General features: G+C 40.6%; 1 protein-coding gene across 2 annotated transcripts in view; it reads right to left on the bottom strand.

Annotated features, from left to right (window-relative positions):
• Window positions 1-23,186, bottom strand: part of LOC130884593 (inversin-A-like) — a 54,303-nt gene that overhangs the window by 24,779 nt on the left and 6,338 nt on the right. The window contains exons 2-8 of one of the 2 annotated variants that reach the window (XM_057785672.1): window positions 22,327-22,671; window positions 10,703-10,820; window positions 9,795-9,968; window positions 8,345-8,451; window positions 5,110-5,171; window positions 2,498-2,534; window positions 785-846 (exon numbers count right to left, since the gene is read on the bottom strand). In XM_057785672.1, the coding sequence (XP_057641655.1) occupies window positions 785-846; window positions 2,498-2,534; window positions 5,110-5,171; window positions 8,345-8,451; window positions 9,795-9,968; window positions 10,703-10,738 (478 nt within the window). In that variant the 5' untranslated portion in view covers window positions 10,739-10,820; window positions 22,327-22,671. Of the gene's footprint in view, window positions 1-784; window positions 847-2,497; window positions 2,535-5,109; window positions 5,172-8,344; window positions 8,452-9,794; window positions 9,969-10,702; window positions 10,821-14,837; window positions 15,092-22,326; window positions 22,672-23,186 lie in introns of those variants that run through there. The other variant, XM_057785671.1, reaches the window with a different exon arrangement.

Here is a 23,186-nt window from a genome sequence, read left to right on the forward strand (position 1 = left end):
TACAAACCAAGTATCATCATATCTTAAACTAACTAAGAAAACCAAAGGAAAAAGGTACTGGCAATATAGTCAATAGGGCATGCGCTACTGGAGAATGTTTATAACAACAGTGTTCAATCCCCCAAACTGCCTACAGGACTCAAAGTCCATTTATTTCTTTAAAATGTTGAGCAAGCCTATTATTTCTTAGGTCAAGATTTTTGTCAAAATATATTCAGATTAAATAACAGATAATTAAAGTCAAACATAATACCATATGTGAATTATCTAATATGTCTAAATTGAGAAATTATAGAAAGGAGCAAAACCCAGAAAACTTATTAACATTTACTCCTCAAAAAACTTAAAGTAATTGAATACTGTATTTTTGGTTTTTTAACATGATCATCTTATTGACATTGACATGGATGTATATAATAATATGTAGCATAAACACAATGTGGTTTTAATAAAAAATCCATTTATAACAAATCAACCTGCGGTTACATGACCATAGAGGACACGTACTGGGGACTAGTTAGAGATCTTTTTATTTATACAAAGATACTGTGTACATCAGAGACTCACATTAAATAAACAAACATGTTTCAGATGATATAGTTTGAGACTGACAATTTCTCAGAAATTACTTCTTAAATAATTCTGAATCCAAAGGACATTTGAAGGCAAATTTAAAGAAGATAGAATTACATTTCTATATAATTTCCTCTGTTCATATTTTGAAAAAACCAAGCTGTTTTTGAAATTAGGGAGGTGGTAGTAAAGTATTCACCATCACTCTTACCTCTTTTAATCTGGAAAGACTTCTTCAATAGGGATTTTAGCTGTCTTGCTGGTCTTACTGCACTGTGGCATGTTTTAAAAAGTAATATTTTAATATTCATATAAAAACATTTACCAAATGTTTTCCTAAAATACATTAGAGATTTACCATCAGCCATTAAATTGCCCTTCAATCAGTTGATTAGGTTTGGTGACAATTTCCTTAACACTTTTTCTCATGTGAAAAAAGAATTTGGTCCACTAAAAGCATAGAAAGACACACACACACACACACACACACACACACACACGAAGAAAGTCACTAGTTTCTCCACAACACATTTTTTAATCCTGCAGTAGCTGATGGTTACTCTTGTGCTCAATGTAATTAGTGCCCCGATTCCACTTGTCATGTCATTGTCTGCTCATAGAGCATCACAGAACCCCTCTCTCTCAGGTTATTTTGTGGGCTCTCAATGCATGTGTTGTTATCTCTCACAAGGTTTGTTTGTGGACCATAGAATAGATTCCTGCTTCTGCTAGCACTCTGACAAGATACCATGGCCAGGATATGCTCAAGCTGTCCCTTAGTAGTCCACTCATGAGTGGATCTTGAAACCATAATCGGCCTGTTTCTATGCCAAATGAGCATTGCTATTAACGAGATAAAAATATAAACAAACAGCAGTAAAACTCAGTGGATAATTTCAGGTTATTAGCTTGAGACAGTTTAGAATTCCTAGTAGAAAGGAACATGGTTTTTACAAGGTGTGTCTTTGAACAGTTGTAGCTACGGTAATTTATGAGTCTGCACTTTGGACATTAACTGTGATGCATTTGAACCTTTTAACTTGGAGTAATTTATTAATAAATAATTAGTAATAAGCAATTTACTAATGTGTATAGAATGCTTTATGATACATGTTCCCACAAATGATAACACAATTGTCCTCTATTATGGAAGTAATCAATTAAGATGAGCACAGAACTAGCTTGACATACCACCTTTAATTTTCTACCAAATCACTGTCTGAGATAGCAGATCACTGACAGAAGGGGCCTTCTACTCTATGTTCATGTCCTACTGATGGGGAAGACAAAGCCCCTTTTATAGACACATAAAGAGTAAACATGCCACAGTTTGGCTCTCTATATTCAGATAATGTACTGAGATCCAGAGACTTCATTACTGTAGAAAACAGCTCACAGGAATGGACAAGTGATGGATGGAGCACTGTGGTAGGAGGAAGGCATGGGATCTTCCACCATCTGTGAAAGGGTCCTACACAGAACAAAAGGGCCTCTGCATGTGGAGATGGTGTCAAAGGGTAAACAATTTGTTGATTTCTTGTAACACTCTGTGATAATGCAGAATGATCCCAAATCCTGCCAGCTCTCAGAAAGACAAATGCGATGAAGATCTAGTTCACTAGCTGATTTCAGGAAGTTTTGAAAGGCAAGGAATGTCAGATGGACATAGTGAGTATGGTTATCATCAGTAGGCTCATTTTCCAAAACGCAGAATTGGTACTTGGGAAATGATGGTTGAGTATACACCTCATGTCCACGATCTAAAAACAACAATATTTCTGGCTAAAATACATTGATAATACTATGGGGATTGTAAGACAAAGCAAAAATTGAGTGTATAAATCAGTATCTATCTGAGAATACAACCAATAATTAGCTTGTTATCTTTGAGTTTCCTTAGTCTTTATATATTGTTAGACCTTACCTGCAAGAAGACTTTATGTCAGTGCTGAAATTTTCTTCTGAAAAAATCAAAATTAATTCATTACAATGCTAGAAAAATATAACGTATAAAATTATTAGACATACAGTATAATTTTTGAGATGAATCTAGATTATTCTAGAGTAAATACTCCTTTGTAAGACATTTCTTCATGTGGAATTCATTCGTTTTCTTTATATTTCAAATCAAAGAAGACTTAAATTTAATAAGCATAATACCTAAAGGTAAACACCCACCCATAAACAATTGAAATGATCCTAAATGATCTCTCTCAGACAGATGGAGAGCAGCATCCTTACCAGTATAAGCATCAATTAACTGTGTCACAAAATAGCTTCTGTGGTTCTTCTTTGACTGTGGGATAATGACACTTGAGAAAAATTCTAGAGTCTGGATGGTGGCACACAACATTAATCCCAGCACATGGGTAAAGGCAGGTGGATCCCTGTGATTCCCAAGACAGCCAGAACTACGTAACAATGAGACTGCGTCTCACAAAACAATTTCAAAATGGAAAAAAAAAATCCATGAGCCTATACACATTTTTGTTCTTCAGGGAAACAAGGAATCTTGTTCAGCTTTTTAGTTACAATTGTTCATTTTATGGTGCAAATTGCTACCACTGGGACTAGATGTATGGCTTCTGTCTTTTGTATCAGGGTATAACCTAACAGAAAAAAAGAGAAGAAGGGCAAAGAATTTTACCTAACAGCTCAAGGGAGTGCAACAGGCTTCCTCTCCTCATCCCCGTTGAGGGAAGAATATCCTTAGTTCCATCTGGGTTCCCAGCCTTATATGCAGCTTAAAGGATGCTCATGAAAGCAGGCATCATCTCCCCTGAAATGAATTATTGGAAAGATCCCTCCCTTGGTAGTAATAACCCCGAGCTCCACCTCAGGTGAGAGATCAGCAGAGAAGCAGCTGTGAGACTGGAGCAGCAAATTCCATGGGCTTCCTTCTGACATAGGATCATTGTATGTGTCTACATACGTAAACAATAAACTCACTGAATACTTCCCTAGACACTTGCAGCTTGCTTTTAGAAATAAACATTTGAGTTGGGCAGTGATGGTGCACCCCTTTAATCCCAGCACTTGATACCAGAGACACGCAGATCTCTGTAATTTCAAGCCTAGCCTTGTCTACAGAATGAATTTCAGGTTAGGCTCAAAGTCAACACACAGGAAAACCCTGTCTCACAAAACCAAAATAAACATGGGAAAACAAAAATGAAAAAAAAAAAACCTTCATTTATTTTTTGTCTTGATTAAAGTCAGAGAAACTTAATGTGCTTTCATAGCATTCCCCACAACTCAGGAAGTTCATTTGAGAAACCAACTACTGGACTGGGATTGCGGCTCAGTAGGAAAGCCTATGCTTATTATGCAGGAGGCCTCAGTCAGTTCTCACCACCACAAATGCCATGAACAGCAAACTTCATAATAAAGTGACACAACGCTGTCTCCATTACAATAATATTGACTCTCTTCATCTTACCTCTTGAGGGAGGAGGGTTTTGGATTCACTACCTAGAGTGGTTGCCACTGGCAACTTAGGTATAAAAGACACTGTGGTGACAGTTGCTGGAAGTAAACACTACGTGGTGTTCCTGCCACTGCCACAAAGTCTCTCCAGACTCAGTGGAGAAGCAGACAATTCTTTGAAATACAGAATGATGTCGTTTTCTACACTCTGCTTTTTGTTCCAATATTTATTCCTGAATCATGTTTTGCAGCATGGAAATGATATTCACCCTTACCATGTTCTATAAGAAAAACTAAAGAGAAAAGTACTGAAGTTAGGGATAATGGGTAGGGTGCTTGCCTAGAATGCTCCCAAAGCCTTGTGCTCAATGTCTAGCACTTGAGAAAATCAAACCAAAACAAAAAAGAAGGAATGAAGAGAAGGAAGGAAGGAAGGAAGGAAAGAAGGAAGGAATGAAGAGAAGGAAGGAAGGAAGGAAGGAAGGAAGGAAGGGAAAAAGAAAACATGTCAGGATTGATAAGTCTTCATAAATTCATTACAGAACGAAGCTTTCATCCTAAAATAGGAGATTTCTAAAGAAAACAATTATACAGTAGGACAAAACTGTACAAATTGAGAAATTGCACACACGTTAAAGAGGTCAGAAGATTTTAATTATATCATAAGGTAGGAAATTATTTAATGAAAGTTATTGATTACTGAGGTTGGTTTGTGACATAATTACATTCTAGTGATACCTACCTGTGTATTGTTATGCAGTACAAAATACAAGGCTCTTGTCATAAAACTCAAGGAGAATATGCATTTCTAATAATCCTATTTGCTGCAATGGGACTATGGAGGATATGTGTGCGTAAAGTTGATTTCTCCTTTATTCAAAGGGAGTACAGATATCAGCATTAATATAAAATAAGCAATGTTTTGACAATAATCTTCACAGTTGAAAGTTCTTTGAAATAATTTCTTAATTAATTCTGACTTTTCAGAATATTTGAAAACCACAGAACTGCATTTATACTGGATTTCCTTAACTCCTTTTTGGGGATCTAAAATCTTCGCTCTTCCTTATTTTCTTTAGGGAAGGTAGGAGCAGTTGGAGTCGTTCTTACCTTGGTTGAAGATGGCATACTTTTTCATTGATTGTTCTGATTCTACTGCAGCTGCTCCTCCACTGTGACATATGTTTAAAAGTGATCATCATTTAATTATTCATAGAAAAACACTTAGCATGTTTTCTAAATTCTTTATTTTTGAGTCCCTAATATATCTTACATTAGATATTTACAAATAATTTCTTGAAACAGGATTTCATTATGCAGTCCAGCTGACCTTAAACCCACTATATGCATCATGTTGGTCTTGAAATGAAAGAGATCTCTGTGCCTCCTGTTTTCCAAGTTCTGGGATTAAAGGCATGGGCATCAAGACCCAGCCTAAGAACTCTAAACTAATTCTTCAACAGTTGGTGATGATTAATGACTGCTGTCCTTCCCACCTTCCCTCATAAGAAGAAACAGAGAAAATTTAGCTCTTGATTAGCGCTCTCTCTCTCTCTCTCTCTCTCTCTCTCGCACGCACACACGAATGATAGCAGTGCTTTTTCCATGATTTTCTTTGAATGCTCTGGTAACCTTGTATTTATATGCTCATGGTGTCAGTGCTCCTGTTCCACTCATCTGCCTGCATGTCCCTATGGTCCCACAAGTCAGAACTCTTTGGAGGTATTTTGTTGAGTACTATGCTCTCAATGGTCAGTATATGTAAAAGTTATTTATTTTTTTTGCTTCTAAGCATCCTTCTGCCTGCATTCTCAGAAACCATGACAGTTGTGGTACCTTCAAATTGTTTTAACAGTTCTTTCATGTGTGAATGCTGAAACCACTGCCTGGCTGTTTCTTTGTTCATAAGCCTTTTTGTGTAATCCTGAGTCTTTGTAACTCACGACCAGCTTCAAAACTCAAGGAAAGCAACACTCCTTTGTCAGTTATATTCTTCCCAGGTCGGAGCTAAGAATGCTGCACTTCAGGGCCTATTGCCAGGATACTCTGGACCAGCAGCTTTATTTTCCTAGTTTCTGCTTTGGCTGTCATCACGGTCTTGGAACTTGTCATGGGGACTTTTCACCTGCGGTGTGAACCTTGTCCAAAATAGCACTGCTACTGAAGTGATCTCCAGAAAACTAAGAAAACCTTCAACATTGACCACTATTTCCAATGTCTTTTGAGCAGATAATGATCCCCAATCTTATTAGATCAACAATCTAAATTTACTTTTTCATCTTCATATTTGATATGTGTTCCTGTTCACATCTGTGTATGCATTTGTGTCTGTTGATCCTAGTGCATGTTTTTTAGGTCAGAGGACATCCTTGACTGTCAGTCCTTGCCTCCTAACTTAGTTTTGAGGCAGAGTTTCTTGTTAACAGCTGTAAAAAGCAAGACTATCTAAAGTATAATTTTCCAGACAGTCTCCTGTCTCCATCTCCCAAGTCCCTCAAGGTTCCCTGAGATAAAGATGCACACAGCACACGAGGCCCTTTCTATGTGCTGAGGAGTTGAACTCTGAAATCTTGGGTTTGTGTGATAAGTACTTTATTTCTGAGACATGTTCCTAGTCATGAATTCCTAAAACTGTGCTATTCCATGTCAAAGTCACAAGCACACTTTATTTGCTTCAAAAGTACCAGCTACAAATTTCTGTCTATCGTGTATTAAAGGAAGACTAAATGACCTCAAATGTCTCTTCTTAGAGGGAAACACAGGCCCTCTAGCTGGATTAGAGGTTTAATTGAAAGTGCTCTGTACTCAGAAGCCTTAGTTCCATAATTAATAGCAATACACTTATAGCCACCTCTTTAATTTAGACTCAAATTCTTCTTTTTAAAATTGAGGGTTTCAGAGCCAGATAGATGGCTCAGTGGGTAAACATAATGGTCATAGTAGCCCAGAATTTGAATACCTGGAATTTAACAAAAAGTCTGACACTGTCAACAAAAAGTCTGACACTTTTATAGTACAAAGGAAGTGGAGGTAGTAAGATTCCAAAGAGGCTTCCCAGCCTGCTTACCTGGAGTAAGTGGATAAGTTTCAAATAAAAATAGAAAAAATGCCTCAAATAAGATGGAAGGCAAAGCCATCACACAGTGTTGTACTGTGTCTTCGTTGGGAATATCAGTGCATGCGTGTCCTCTGACACAAAAACAAGTACATGAAGATGAGGGATGCTAAACCATGTTAGAATATATGGTATGTACAAAGTGTATTTTCAATAAAAAATACACAACACACAGGCTTTACTTTTTAATTCATCTGACTTTAAACTTGCATGTATGAACAAAAAAGGTAATCATTTGATTTTTAATGCTGAAATCGTCTTAAATATCAAGTGTCCTATTTAGAGCTGCTATTTCTGTGATAGAACACCATGATCAAAATGAACCTGGGGACCAAAGGATTCATTTGGCTTATATGTCTACATCATAGTCCATCATTAAAGGAAGACAGGTCAGGAACTCAAACAGGGAAGGAAGCTGGAGGCAGGAGCTTACAGAGGTCATGGATGGGAGTTGCTTACTGGCTTGCTCATTCTGCTTTCTTATAGAACTCAGGGCCATGAGCCCTGGAACAGCGCCTCCCATGATGTGTTGGGCCCTTACCCATCAATCACTAATTAAGAAAATGCCTTACAACCAGATCTCATGGAGGCATTTTCTCAATGGAGTCTTAGTTCTTTGTACTCATTTTGGACAAGTGTCCCTATCCAGATTAACTGTTTCAGGAGTTTGGGTGTACAGATTCATATCTGACTAACACAGTGTCAAGATATTTCAGACAGGACAGGGGAAAAACAATAGCATCTGGTAATATCATCTAATTAATGGACACCCTAAACTATTTGCTTATTCAAATTCACTTAAAGCAGAGTGAGTGATCAAAGAGACAACATGATTTGAAAAAAAATATTTAAGTTGAACATATATAAGAAGAAAATATATAAGGAACAGGCTAAAAATGATAAAATTATACATTTCAGTGTTGATAATAAAGTTGACACTTTTCAAAGTAAACAACATTAATGTGAAGTTGCCTGAACAAGTAGAAAATTGCCAATCAAATCAGATTAGAAATGATAACTTGTTTTTAAATGGGAAGCTGAGCCCTGGCACACACTGTTCCTTTGTTTACGTTGGAACAGTCTCTTTTCCAGCTCACACTCGCTGTGAGCTAGTCTTACTCAATATATGCTTATGAGTTGAAGCCATTTTCCCTCTAGCATTTTAATGTTCATTACTTAAGCAATGACACCCTCAAGAACAGCACTAAGATTGTAAGAAAGAAACGGTACCTATTTGGTGTAAGCTCCGAAGGTGCATCTGCACCGTTCTCAATTAAAAACTCCGCCATTTTAAGTTGATTTTCAAATAAAGCGAGTTTATAGGGTGTCAACCCATACTGGAAAGGAAAAATTTCATTTTATAAATTGACATGCTTCTCAGATGAAAAATGTATCACAGATTTTGAAAACAAAATGAGTCACAAAAGGATAGATTTTCCTTCAGCCCTTGCTGCAGATTCACACACACAGGGCTTCCCTTTCCTTTGAAACATCTTTCCCTGTCCAACAATGCCTGTGAACACCACTATTTCCAGAACTTCCCACAAACGCTTGCTAGTTCCAAGTTTCTTAGCTCCATGGAGATGTGCCTCCATTGCCCCAATCCTAAAACGTAGAGATAGATTTGGTATGCCTCTGTTGAATGAGTGAACTCAAGTGGCATCTCTGGAGCAGTTTCTCAACCTGTTTTTCAAAACTATTTTCCCTAACCTAAAAATTTTCTCCCAAACCAAACATCGTTTCCTGTTGTAGTGGTCCAAAAGATGCTGGAGGAAGACCTCAGACTCAAATGGTATGTAAAAACAAAGAGTGCTTATTCTTCAGAAACAGCCCGCATGCAACAGTCCATCACCCATATAAAGTGATAATGAGGACCACGGACAAAGACATACAGGCCCTTTTAAAGTGGATGTGGGGAATTCTATCTTTTTAATCCTTTAAATATTTTTTCAATAATTGGGCATTCAGGGAGCAGTTACACGAGGGGCATGTTGATTGGACAGAATAAGTAACAGTTTCATCCATTGTGGGATTTTTCTGTCACATATAGTCAGTAGCGGCCAGATCCTGCAACTCTGGTCTCCTGGCCTTATAAGGCCAGGTTTGGAACTGTTTAGCCAATTGGCTAAACTTGACTGGGGAACGTCCTGGATTCAGGCTTAGGTCATTGATTACAATGGAGTTGCTCCTTGTCTAAGATAGAGTCACATTTTGGCCCCTTTGTTATGTACATATAAAATCTGAAAAAGTTAAGTAAAAATGTCTTCTCAGCATGTTTTCTTCAATGATCAATTTTCCACATTTACCTGTGTGCCTGTGACCTTCCCACTCTAGCCTCATCTCTGAGGGACAAGTCACATCAGTAACTTCTTAATTGCAACAGATTTCTGTTTTTTCTACAGACATTTATCTTTAAATTATTTTTCTATTGTTTGTGTGTATGTGAAGTATGTGTGGGCCCAAGTCCTTTACTTGTTGAATTTTAAAGTAAAGCCCAAGTCTGAAACAAAATGTGCTGTGCAGAGTTCCTTTAAGTTACCTACAAACTATGAAAAACAGATTTGGAAAAAATGCTTTACTCTGAACAGATTCAGTGAGACTGCTTGAGCTTCAGAAGGTGGAAAGTGATCTGAGTGTCATTGCTGGAAGTACATTGTGAATGAAGTTGAATGATTCTTACCTCTGTTTCGGTGTCAATATCTACATTATACTCCAGCAGTTTGCTGACAACTGTTATGTTCCCTCTGCAAATGGCGTGGTGGAGGGCAGCATCGCCATTGGCATCTATAATGTGGGGATCAGCACCGTGCATGAGTAGTATAGAGATGCACTCTATGTTGTCCCGCTGGGTGGCCTGTGGGTATTGGATAAAGAGAGAGACACTGAAATCAAGAACTTGAATAAGCATTCCAACAATTCCATTGAATAGTTACCCTTGGATCAGACCAATTGTTTAGGTCATGCATATTATCCCTCTCTTTTTGAGACAAGGTCCTCAAGTAACCAGACTTTCCTAAATTCATAACCTCCCCACCAAAGTTTTCCAAGTGGTAGAGTTTCATAGGTGTGCCAGCACACCTAGATATTAAAGCATTTCACCAGCACTGTTTGGCCATTTTTGTAGTGGGGGAGGTTGCTTGTTCATTTGCTTGTTTTGATAACTTGACACAGGTTGAAGACACCTGGAAAGAAAGAATCTCACTTGAAGAATTGCCTCCACCAGACTGGACTCTGGGAAGCCTGTATAGTACTTTCTTAATTGAGGTTGATATGGGAGGGCACAGCTTCCTAGGGGTGGTGGCATGACTGGGAAGGTTGTCCTGTGTAGTATAAGATATCTGAGCAAGCCTTGGAAAAAGCCACGGAAAAGCATCATTCCCCCATGACCTCTGTTTCATTTCCTCCCTCAGGTCCTGATTGAACTCCTGACCTGGTTTCCCTTCATGACGGACTGTGATGTGGAATTGTAAGCCAAATAAACCTTTCCTTTCCTGAGATGGTTTTGGCCAGTGTTTCATCACAGCAACAAAAACCAAACAAGGATGATTTCTAATCCACTTTATACCAAAAGTGTTTTGCGATAGCTACCTTAATTAAGGGTGTGCAGCCTTCATCATCCTTCATATTAATATCGGTACAGTCGTTGGACGATAGCAATGTCACTACATTAGGATGATTATGGGCAGAGGCGTAGTGCAGTGCACTCCTACAAATTGAGAGGACATTTTAGGAAATTACAGATTATTATGTAAAGGCACACTCAAGTAGACACCAATGTGCATTTCCTTCTGATGTAAGAGAAGAAAGGGAAATTTTCTTATTTACTTATTTCTCTACTCAGGTGTTCACTTTCTGTGCTAGGCATATAGTGCATGGCTGTCCCATTCAAGGCGAGTGCTCTATCACAAGCTTCATCCTTCCTCAGAGCAGCCTCTCTGGATAACAGGAGAATGCCCAGTAGATTGAACTCAGATTGGATCTGAATCCTACTCTAATCACTGAGTGTTTCTAGTTACAACACAGACTTCCTATGAGCTCCACAAATCAATCTCTCCATCTGTAGAATGGGGATTCAACACTGCAGCTCTCTTACACAGTGCTGCTGTGATGCTTCAACTCACATCTTCAAGAGCACGTACAAATGCTCCCAGCACCTGACAGCTCAGTGTTTGCTGGATTCAATTACAATTTGTTCCTAATGGTAACAAACACAATATTTCAATGAAGAGAAATAGCAGAATTATACCTACTGCAGATGTGAAAGTTTTTACTCAAGTATCTTTACAATATTTTAAAACTATATTCCCTAAGCTGGCCTTGAACTAGGTAATCCTCCCAGTAGGTAAGAATGCAGGCAGTTCCACTGCACCCACCTTACTCTTTATTTCACACTTTAGCATCGCTGATGTCTGCCACTTATAATTCATGATATTTTATGACTATAATTGGCAATGTTTTTTACTTTGCTACCATACAAAATAAAAGGTCACCATGCAGTCCATTGTGCCTTACATCCAATGAAATATGACACAATCCACAGGCCCATGACACTTCTAAAGGTCACATGTATCTATGTAAATTTCAGCTCTTAAGACTATGAAATGTAAACATATTTAGAATAGCAATAACAACAAAGAAAAACCTAAAATTTCAGTCATCAATACTTTAATTTTTTTTCATATCTCAATGCCCAGAATTAATGTTTCTATATTTGCCAACAACATAGTCCTCAGTCAATAGACAGAATGTCCATGTTAATATAGACACCGGGTGGTAGCAAATGGCTCTTTGCCTTATACCTCCATGAATTAGCACCAAAACTTAGTAAATCTATACAGAAGGAGATAACCCATGGGTATCATAGATCCCTTGCTTTGATTTTCAAAAAGTTTAAAGACAAAAATTACTAGGGATTCAACTGAGCATCATTCATTGTTTTCAATATTTAAATTTATAGAACGTCAGGAAAGCTGACTGGACAGAGAAATGTAATATCTTAAGAATGAGAGGGTCTTGAGAGCTAGTAGATTTGTATGCTGTACAGTAGATATCTAAGTTACGTGCAGGGAATAAGTAGATTGGCAGAATGGATAAATACAGCTGGAAAATTCAATGTTTTAAAAGAATACACTTGAATGGATGAAGAAAGTGTGGAATATATACACATTAGAGTACTACTCTGCGGTAAAAAACAATGACTTCTCGAATTTTGCATGCAAATGGATGAAAATGGAAAATACTATCCTGAGTGAGGTAACCCAGACCCAAAGAGAGATCATGGGATGTACTCACTCATAATTGGTTTCTAGCCATGGATAGGGGGCCAGAGTCTATAATTTGTGGTCCTAAAGAAGCTAAACAAGAGGGCAAACCCAAGGAAAAACATATAGTTATCCTCCTGGCTATGGGAAATAGACAATATTGCCAGGCAAAAAATTGGAATCTTGGGGGTGGGGTGGGGTGGGATGTGGGTAAGGGGAGATGGAGAGAGAAAAGTGTGAAGGAGAGGATGAGGGGAACTTGGGGAAACGGGATGATTGGGGATATAGGAAGGTTGGATAGGGGAGCAGGGAAACTCATACCTTAGTTAAGGGAGCCACCTAAGGGTTGGCAAGAGACTTGAACTTGGAGTGGCTACCAGATGCCCAGGGCAATGTCCCCAGTTAGTTCCTTGGGCACCTGAGGATAGGGAACCTGAAATGAACCTATCCTATAGCCATACTGATGAATATCTTGCATATCACCATAGAACCTTCATCTAGTGATGGATGGAGATAGATACAGAGACCCACACTGGAGCACCGGACTGAGCTCCCAAGGTCCTAATGAGGAGCAGAAGGAGGGAGAACATGTACAACGAAGTCAGGACCACGAGGGGTGCACCCACCCACTGAGATAGTGGGGCCGATCTATTGGGAGCTCACCAAGGCCAGCTGGACTGTGACTGAAAAAGCATGGGATAAAACCGGACTCTCTGAACATGGCGGACAATGAGAGCTGACGAGAGGCCAAGGACAAGGGCACTGGGTTTTGATACTACTTCAGGTTCTGGCTTTGTGGGAGCCTAGACAGTTTGGATGTTCACCTTCCTAGATCTGGATGGAGGGGGGAGGACCTTGGACTTTCCACAGGGCAGGGAACCCTGACTGCTCCTGGGACTAGAGAGGGAGGAGAAGAGAAGTGGGGGGAGGGGGAGAGGGGCGGGAGGAGGGGGAGGGAAATGGGAGGCAGGGAGGAAGCGGAAAATTTTTTTTTCAATAAAAAAAAGAATACACTTATTAAGCAAAAATACTTTGAAACAATAATTTACTGTTCTAATATTTGTATGAAGCTGTCATTTGGAAGACTGAATAACTATAGACTAAATAACCTCACAACCATAGACATGATCAAGAAGCATGTGAGCTATGGAGAATCTACTGTTGAGGGTCATTGTTTCCTGCCTATAATCTAGCAAGAAACAGGAAACAAGGACTAGGAAAGAGGGCTGCAGTGATTGTTACAACTCAGTTGGAAAACCACTCACCCTGCAAGCCTGAGACCCCAACTTCAGAACCCCCAGCACCTTGAGAAACTGGTGCTGGAGATGTGGATACAGGAGGATCCCCAAATCTATCTTGCCAGCAAGTCTAGGTCAATCAGTATACTCCAAGACAATCAGTCAAACACAGCGGGGATTTGGGTGAGAGAATCTGTCTAAAAAGCTGAGGTGGAGGAACCACAGGGTGGTTCATCAGGTGAGGGCACCTACTGGCAGAGCCAATGGCCTATGTTCAATCCCCAGAATCCAAAACACAGCAGAACACAGCTGTCGATAGTTCTCTTCTGACCTTCACACACTTACTTGACATGTGTGAGGCACAGGTGCACACACACATATGATTTTTTTAATGACATGAAAAGAAATTTTCAAAGAGAATGTCAACCGTTAGCCTTCATGTATGTACCAAAACACACACAACATGTATATAAGGGGCCGGGGGACAGAGTTATAGTTCAAGTTGAAAATTTCCTTATGAAATACCTCAGCAAGCATGAAACAGACATAAGATTTCTTGTTAATTCTTTGTGGGGTTTTTTGGCTTTGAGTTGGCTTTTTATGTGAAAATTTATCTTATGATACAATTTTCTGTGTTGCATATAACAGCACTAAAAACATATACATTAAAGGGCTGGAGAGATGGCTTGACATTTACAAGCTCTAGTTTTTCCTGCAGAGGACCTGGGTTTGATTCCTAGCACCCACACAGCAGATCACAACTGTCCATGACTCCAGTTCCAGGAGATCCAACACCCTCTTCCTATGCTTGTGTGGTACACTGAAAATACATGCAGCCAAAACACTGAAACCTAAAAAATTATAAGTGTACACATAAAAAGATGTATGTGGTTTTCTTAGAGAAATTCCTTTAAAGCCCTCAATAAAGTGCTCTAAAAGAGACAATGTAAAGGGATTTGTAAACTAACTGAAGTTCTTTGTTTTGCTTCTCTTAAAGAAAGCCTCGGAGATGGCCTTCCAAGGTGTGCAGGTTTCAGGTGCCTAGGAGCCTAAAGCAGGTACACACCCGGAGATCTCCATGAAAGAAGAGCCTTAAGCATGACATCTGCCCCCCCCCCCCCCGCAGGCTGCAGATCTGGAAGGTATGTTTCTCCCTGGTAGACCCTGACTGTCCCCAACAGTTTCTGCCCCTCCTGCCCCTTGCCCCTCCTCAGGCCCCATTACCTGCCCCTCCTGTCGCATTCGTTGACATGGTGTTCACTGGCATTGATCAATCTTTCTACCAAAGCCACATCACCCACACTGGCCGCCCTTTGGAACCGCCCCACAGGATCGTACCCAATAAGGTACAAGGGAAATCGCTGCTGTCTTGGACCCAAGCACCCATGACCCAGGCATGCTGGCCACAGGCGGGTATACCAGCGAGACCGCTGAGGGGCCCGAATGGTTAGGGCATCATATTCCATATCCTCCTGCATTTTGAGGCTCAAGGCTCCACAGGCCCTCCTGGCCCTCCTGGCCCTCCCGACAACCCCGCCCCCCTTCCACCCTCTGGGACCTCCTGGCCCTCCCAGCCCTCCTGGCCCTACTGGCCCTACTGCCCCTCCCTGCCTTCCCCTTTAACCACCCGCACCCTCCCAAACCCAACAGTAAACAAACGTTCAAAATCTGGTTAAAACTCCCCACTGAACCAAATAAGCGTCCTGCTTGGACAGATCCTTGGTTCAGTGTGAGCTGAATTCTGCTTCACTCTTAGCAACACAGTTCTAGGGGCATAGTGATGCGCTATGACCTCACAATGGTACTCAGCAGCTGTGCACCAAGTGTGTGTTCTGTGCATGCCCATATCAGACTCCAGCGACAAAACATACAGTGCTCAGTACATGTAGACAAATATTGTATGTTTTCTGTTTTAAGGATGTTATGGTTCTGATATGGGAACTTCAATCTGAATACCCACAGAGGTATGGAACCTAGTAAGGGACCAGGAGGGAGGAGAGTATCTCTCAAGGAAAGGAAAAAGTCTATAGTGTTATGTAGCTATTAAGGAAAACTAGAATTGGATGGTTTAATGAAAAGGGGATGGGACAGAAAGGTAAAGGAAGGAAAATGGAGAGGGACAATCAATACTAAAGGTCCTTTGAAAAACTATATGGACATTGATTATCCTAGAATCTTCCTATACATATGTGAAAGGAACTCACAGGGAGATAAAAAACAACAGGGAGAGAAGACTTCAACTAGATATCTTGTGCCACCAAATTAAACCTCCAGTGCCAAGAACAGGTTACAGCCTTTTGAGTCATTCACCAAAGGTACCCATGGAAACCATCAAATAGCACAGGCTATTGCCAAGTCTCTTGGTTGCTCACACAAGCTGATGTTAAGGACTTGTTTCTGGAGGTAACACTTCTGTCACTGAATATGGAGAAGTTGAGCTGGTGTCTAACTACATTATTCACCTACTAACCACAGATCACTGTCCTGGAAGGTACTCTACATGCCCCTGGAGGAGAAAAGTAGTCCTCAATACCTCTCAGCACAAACCCTTCAACCTACAACCACACCCAAATGGAAGGAAGCTCACAGATATTTATATCTAGGGGATCCAACACCCTCTTGTCTCTTTGCAGGCACCAGGCATGCACACAGTGAACATACATATATGCAGACAAAACATACATAGACATGAAATGTGATCTGTAGATATTGAGAAGTAATACATTTATGTAGTAAGTTCACTCTTTTAAAGTATATAACCCAGTAGGTATTTTTTTACTATGTTCTTAAAATTATGCAACCATCATTCTATTTACTTTTAAAATAATTTTCTCATTCGAGAAAAAAACTCTTTATTCATTAGTAGTTACTCTTCATTTCTCCAGACCCCTACCACCTATTAGTTATCAATCTAACTTTCTGTTTCAAGTGTCTCATTCTGGGTATTAAAGAGAAATCAAATCATCTAATAAAGAAGTGCCCCATTCTTCAGTCCTTTGGCTACTTTCAAATGAAAGTAATGTTTGTGATATTTATTCATGTTATGGGATGTATCCTTTCTCTACCCCTTTCCATGACTAGAAACTAGACCACTCTATTAACACACCACCCTTTGTTTACCTACTCATCAAGCAGTAGGTAATTGGGGTTTCTCCCTTTTTTCTTATATAAATGCTCAGGTGCTGGTGGCTGCACCATTTTAATCTACATTCCAGCAGTAATGCAGCAGCAGGTTCCTGTTCTCTGGTGTGTTTACACTCTCACATGTGTCCCAGCACCTGTGCATGCTAGACAAGTGCTTTCCCTGAGACTCATATCCTCAGCATGCAACATGTACTTTTCAATATTTAGACCATATTTTGCTGTCCAGCTTCAAATTCATATGTGATAGACACCACACACACACACACACACACACACACACACACACTCCTCTACCAAGTGCTGGGATTGCAGAGCTGTGAAACCAGGACTGACTTATCTTTTATATTTTCACCATCTTAATGGTATCAAGTATCATCTCATTGAAATTTGATTTGTAACACTTGACAGCTGATGATGTTGAACATCTTCCAGTGTGGCAGTGGGACATTTGGAAATCTTTCCAGGTCCCATGGTATGAGGGAGAGGTTCAACCCGCGGCTGGTTAGGGACAGACAAATATGCCATGTAGATGAAGATTGAGTGCAAAGTTTTATTAAAAGGGGAGGTGTAGTGGGGAGGAAGGGATGGGAGGAAGGGACAGAGAGAAAGAGAAAGAGAGAGAGAGGGAGGAGGGAGAAGGAAAAGAGGCTGAGACCTGCTTGCCTCAGTGAGGGAAAAAGAGAAAAAGAGAGAGGGGGAAGGGAGGGAGAGCACTAGAGAGACTGAGAGTGAGCAGAGGGTCACTTAAAGGGACAGGATACCATTTGCTATACAGCCAGGCAGATGGTGTGAGGTGTTGTGTGAGGATGTGCCTGAATACTAACAAAATTTCTCTTCAGATCCATTTATTGCTCTCTGTGTCACTGGGCTGTCATTCTAGTGTTGAGTTATAAGAAATCTTAAATTCTGAAGAAAATTCCCTATAGGCCTATATATGGTTATATACAACACATAACAATAATTCAAAGAGCAGGGGATATACAATGATTTCTTCTGGACCCATGTATGAGGCAAGCTCACACTACCCCCAAGCTGCATGCACAGCCCTATGTTTTCCTTACTAGCTAGCATTTTACAAGCATTTGCTTATTTAGGGAAGGAGAGAAATATAAGAAACACTTCTGTTTTTATTTTTTAATGGAAAGAAAACATGGGAAAAGGGCCATTGAAATGGCTCAGCACCTAAAACCATATTCCATACAAGCCTGATAACCTGAATTCCATTCCTGGAATCCATGATAGGAGAATTAAACCAACTCCAAGATGGTGTCCTCTGACCTCCACATATCTACCTTGTCTTTCACACACACACACACACACACACACACACACGAGAGGGGGTAGCAAGGAGGATCACTGCTTATTGGCCTGTTCCCTATGGCTTTCTCAGACTGTTTTCTTTTGTGAATGAGGACCATCTGTACAGATTACTGCTACCCACAGTAAGCTGGACCTTCCTACATCAATCATTAATCATAAAAATGTCTCCAATGACTTGCCTACAGGAAAATGTGATGGAGAATTTTCCTCCTTCATCCCACATTATGTCTAGGTTTGTGTCAAACTGGCAAAAATTAACCACCACAGCAGCACCCAAGGCTCAGGTGTTACTGTAGAAGAGGGAGCAAGAAAGGGTGTAAAAGTCAGAGTTGGGGAAGAATTGCTGGAAACTGGGTCTTCAGGAGAGGACACAATGACTGCACTCAGGAATTCCATGCCTATATAATACTGGAGGAGAAAAATGCAGGTAAATTGTTAATCAACTGTTTTTTCTCCCTACCAAAATATTTATTGATAAGAATAATATTTAAGGGGGTAGCACTTGGGCAGAAGGACTGGTTGCCACCTTAAAAATCCACCAAAAAGCTACGGATGCCATAAAGAGTTTTAAATGATTGATTTCTAATTAGTGTATTTTAATAGAAACTATTAAATATGCAAACACTTCACTAATTTTTTTCATCATTCAGAAAATACTTTTCTTTAAAATTTCTATGCTTTTCATTCCTCCTGACATAGATTGTGAATGTCAGCATACTGATCCTGAAGGAGGAGCTTACAAGGAACAAGGATGTACTCGAGCAGAACCTAGACAGAAAGGCTTTAGAAATAGGTTAGCATAAGCCAGTAGGGCAGATTGAGAGCACCACTCATAGTTGAGAATAAAATTATGTAAGTACCCTTACATTACAAAACGAGAAGAATGTAATATGCTTATGTTTGCACCCAGACTTTGTCACCATCTAGCTAAATGCTGGATAGTTCCCCACTGTTATCTAGTCAACAGCCATGTACTAGGACAAGCAGTGGACTCATGACAAGATCCACTATTCAGCAACCATACGATATAACCTCCCAAATCAGATGGACAGCGTGTCCACACTGGTTATATTCTATGTATGTGTACAGGGAACTACTGGAGCACACAGAAGGCTTATGTGTCAGACTTGGGCCAGCACTAATGGCTCTAAGGTGGAGAACAGTGAAGACAATCCAGAAAGACAGAGGCAGTACCTGCAAACAGCCAGAGGTGAGAAAGCACACATCTGGTGGGAAGCTACAGAGAAAGGAGTAGATGGGGCAGTTGGTGAGAGGTGAGGATGAATAATTGGACAACTTAATTGATAACGATGGGTCACTTTATTCATAGGCCACAGTGTCTGTTTTAGGACTGGATACAGAACCCCAGACATCATGCTGACCATGGGTAGGAGAACTAAGTCTCTCTCTCTCTCTCTCTCTCTCTCTCTTTCACACACACACACACACACACACACGTACATACACGTGCATGCACCATAGTTTGATAAACAAATATACACACGCACCCACAGATATCTTGGCCCTGCCCTTCCTCACGCCCTGGGTAAATGGGATGAGATGATGGAAGGAGATCTGTCTGTTGGCGGAGGCTGATTGTTTATTTCCTTGCCACCCAGACTCCAAATAATCACACAGAAACTGCATTATTTGCAATACTGTTTGTCTGATAGCTTAAGTGTATGTTAAATTAACCATTTCTATTATTTTATATTTAACCACAAGGCTCATGATTTATCAGTAAAGTTCGGAGCATCTTTCTCCTCTGGTAGCTACATGGCTTCTTCTTGACTCTGCCTACTTTCTCATTATATCTCTGTTTGGAGTTGTCACCTGGCAACTTTACTCTGTTAGGTAAAGTTGTTAATCAGCTTCCTTTTTAATCAATGACAATAAAACATATTCACAGCATACAGAGCAGAATCCCACATCATCTGTTTCTTATGGTAAATAGAGTTTTAGAGTAAGGAGCGATAGCTGGGTTTTGTTATTTTCCTCCAAAAAAAGTACAAAAAATCTTCTTCCACCTTACCCCTCAATACTAGTAATTCTTTGTATTTTTGGTGTGTTTTTGAGACAGGGTCTCTCTATCAAGCTGGGTCTAAACTTCTACTTGAGATTATCTTACCTTAATCTCCCAAATGCAAAGATAACAGGCTCCCCATAGTAGCTAAGTTAATTTGAGTGAGGAGGTGTACTATTTAAAATTTACTCTCTACTGAGTCTAGGCCCACTTAGGGGTGAATAACACAACAGTTGAATTGTCTTTGTTTCTCAGGTTTTTTCAATGAAGAAACAGTCTCAGAGACGTTAACATCTTGTCACAAGTCATGCCCTTGAATTTGGCAGGGTGGTGATTGTACATACCTTACTCCCAGAACTAGGGAGGCAGAGGCAGGCAGAGCTCTGTGTTTTATCCCAACATGATCTACAAGCAAGTTCCAAGACAGCCATGGATACATGGAGAAATCCTGATTAAAAACGCAACTGACCAAACAAATTAAAGCAACTTGAACTTGAACTGTCAGAATCCAAAGTTTCTACCCTTAAGGCTTTTCTCTGAACCTCAAGAGATTGTTTCCACCCATCAGATGCTCAATCCTTACTAGTAGCAGCTTTTCCTAAGGTTTGTGCCACCTCCTACTTAGAATCATCCCTTTAGTTAGCCTGATTCCATTTCCCACAAGGCAAACAAATTGGTAAGAATGAGGCCTGTTTGAATGTAAACCCAATGATCCCATACATCCTAGCCTGACAGAGATGCTCTGGGGGCCAGGTGCAGAGCAGGGACGTGGCCAGCTCTTCCCTTACTCCCCTTGGAAGCCATGGAATAATTCTTTTAGGTCAGCTTGCAAACTGAGTCTCCCAGTCCTCTGCCTCTGGAAAGTTTTTCCAGGATGCCTGCAGTTCACTGCTAGGCAGAGTCTCTTCCTTACTTTAACTCTCTTCAAATACATTTCCTTTCTCCCCTGCATAAATTGGCACCATCTGGGTGTGGAATGTCTGGAGAAGCACAGGCCAGACAACTGAGCTGTCTGCTCAGGTCTTACACTCAGCATTGGATGCAGAGGCAAAAGTAAAGCCAGGTTTGCTCTGCTGACTCTAGAGCTCTCGTCAGGTTGTCTCTCTGTGAATGGGAATCCAGCTGAAGGCTTTAAAACAAGAGTGGGTGCTGTGGAACAGGGTCTGGTAGAGGATGGAGTAGAGTATAGAAACAAGGTGGATGAGTGATGTGGGGTTCCCTTTTGTATGCTGTGAATATTTAATGTGATATTAAAGAAACGGTCTTGAGACTGTGACAAAGTAGAATAGAGCTATGTAGGGAAAATTAAATTGAATGCTGGGAGAAAGAAGGCAGAGTCAGAGAGAAGTCATGTAGTCTGCTGGAGCCAGACATAACTTGACCCAGTAAGACACAGCCACGTGGCAATACACAGATTACTAGAAATGGGTTAAATTAAGATGTAAGAGTTGGCCAATAAGAAGTTAGAGCTAATAGGCCAAGAAGTGATTTAATTAATACAGTTTTTTTGTGTGATTATTTCAGATCTGAGCAGCCAAGAACAAAAAAAGCAGCTTCTTTACAACAAATAGTGGTTGACTATATCCATGTAAAACCTAAAAAAAACTCGAAAAGGAACTCTAGATACACATAAAAACCCCAAAGTTTAGCTGTAATTTTTTTTCCAGTGTGGCAGTGTGTTGCAGCTCCTTTAAGACAGGTTTTGCTGATTCAGTGGTAGGAGGGAAAAAAAGCCATATGGTTTGAAACAGCAGCTTCTTGGGCCCTGCTACCAGCATGATCTCTGACACTTTCTGGAGGTCCAGCTATGGAGCATGTAAATGGGGTTCGTGAGCAGAGTGCTACAACTTGTTTAATGACTACATACCTGCTATGACCTGACCCTGCATCTGGATAGTATGGCTCTCAGAGGCAATGTACAGACCTCCTCTAACTGGTCAGACTAGACAGAGCCAAAAGGCAAAGCAGCCTTAACCCTAGTCCCATTGCATCTTAGCCTTTTAAGAAGCCGTCCTGGTCACAAAAGGAATAAAGATATGCAGTAAGGGTGATGCGGCAGCAGCCCCGGACAGGGAACTCAGAAGTTCCTCACACCCCCCACCCCTCCTGGGCTCCCTGCAGAGACTCTACTCCCTGCAGACTGCCTCTCTGTTCCTATCCCACCCACCTAGCATCCAGAACCCTTCTTCCTTCTGCCCCCTTCCTTCTTTGGGCACATAACACCACCTAGCTCAGCCTGTCCGGGCGCTGGGGGCGAATCCTCAGGGCAAACAGGCGGGCGGGAGTTCCTTTGTTTCACTGGCCTGTCTGGGCACTGGGGGCGAATCCTCAGGAAAAACAGGCAGACGGGAGTTCCTTTGTTTCACTGGCCTGCCTGCACCAAGCAAGGTAGGCGCTTTGTTTACGAATACCCAACCAGCAAGGAGAGCGGATCTTGGCACCAGGAGAGCCATCATTGGGCACGGAGATCTGATATTGTCACCAGGAGAGACATCACTGGAGCACCAGGAGAACCATCACTGGGGAGTACCATCACTGGGAAGGTACAACCGTAGGCAAGGAGACCTGATCCTGTAAAAGAAGATCCATAGGAGAGCATTCGGAGGAAGAGATGGGCAGGCGCCAATGCAAGAATTCACCCAAAAATCTGAAAAACTATATGAAACCACCAGTACCCAGCGACCTCACAACAGGACATGAACACCTTAATCATGAAGAAGTAGAAAAAATTGACTTTATGAAAGTGATTGACGCCCTTAAACAGCCATGTAAAAAATGCCCTTATAGAAATGGATGAGAAGTATTACAGAAAGTTTGAAGAATTGAGTAAATCAGTGAATGATACCCTAGGAAACCAAGGAAAAACAATCACACAGATAATGAAACAGTTCAAGTCTTGAAAACTGAATTGGAGGCAAAGAAGAAAACACAAACAGAAGGCTGGCTGGACATGGAAAATCTAGGTAAACGAATAGAGTCTACAGAAACAAGCATAACCAAAAGAATACAAGAGATAGAAGAAAGAATCTCAGATTCTGAAGATACCATAGAGAAAATAAACACGCTGATCAAAGAAAACAGCAAGG

Source organism: Chionomys nivalis, chromosome 12 (genome assembly GCF_950005125.1).
Source record: "Chionomys nivalis chromosome 12, mChiNiv1.1, whole genome shotgun sequence".
Lineage (NCBI taxonomy): Eukaryota > Metazoa > Chordata > Mammalia > Rodentia > Cricetidae > Chionomys > Chionomys nivalis.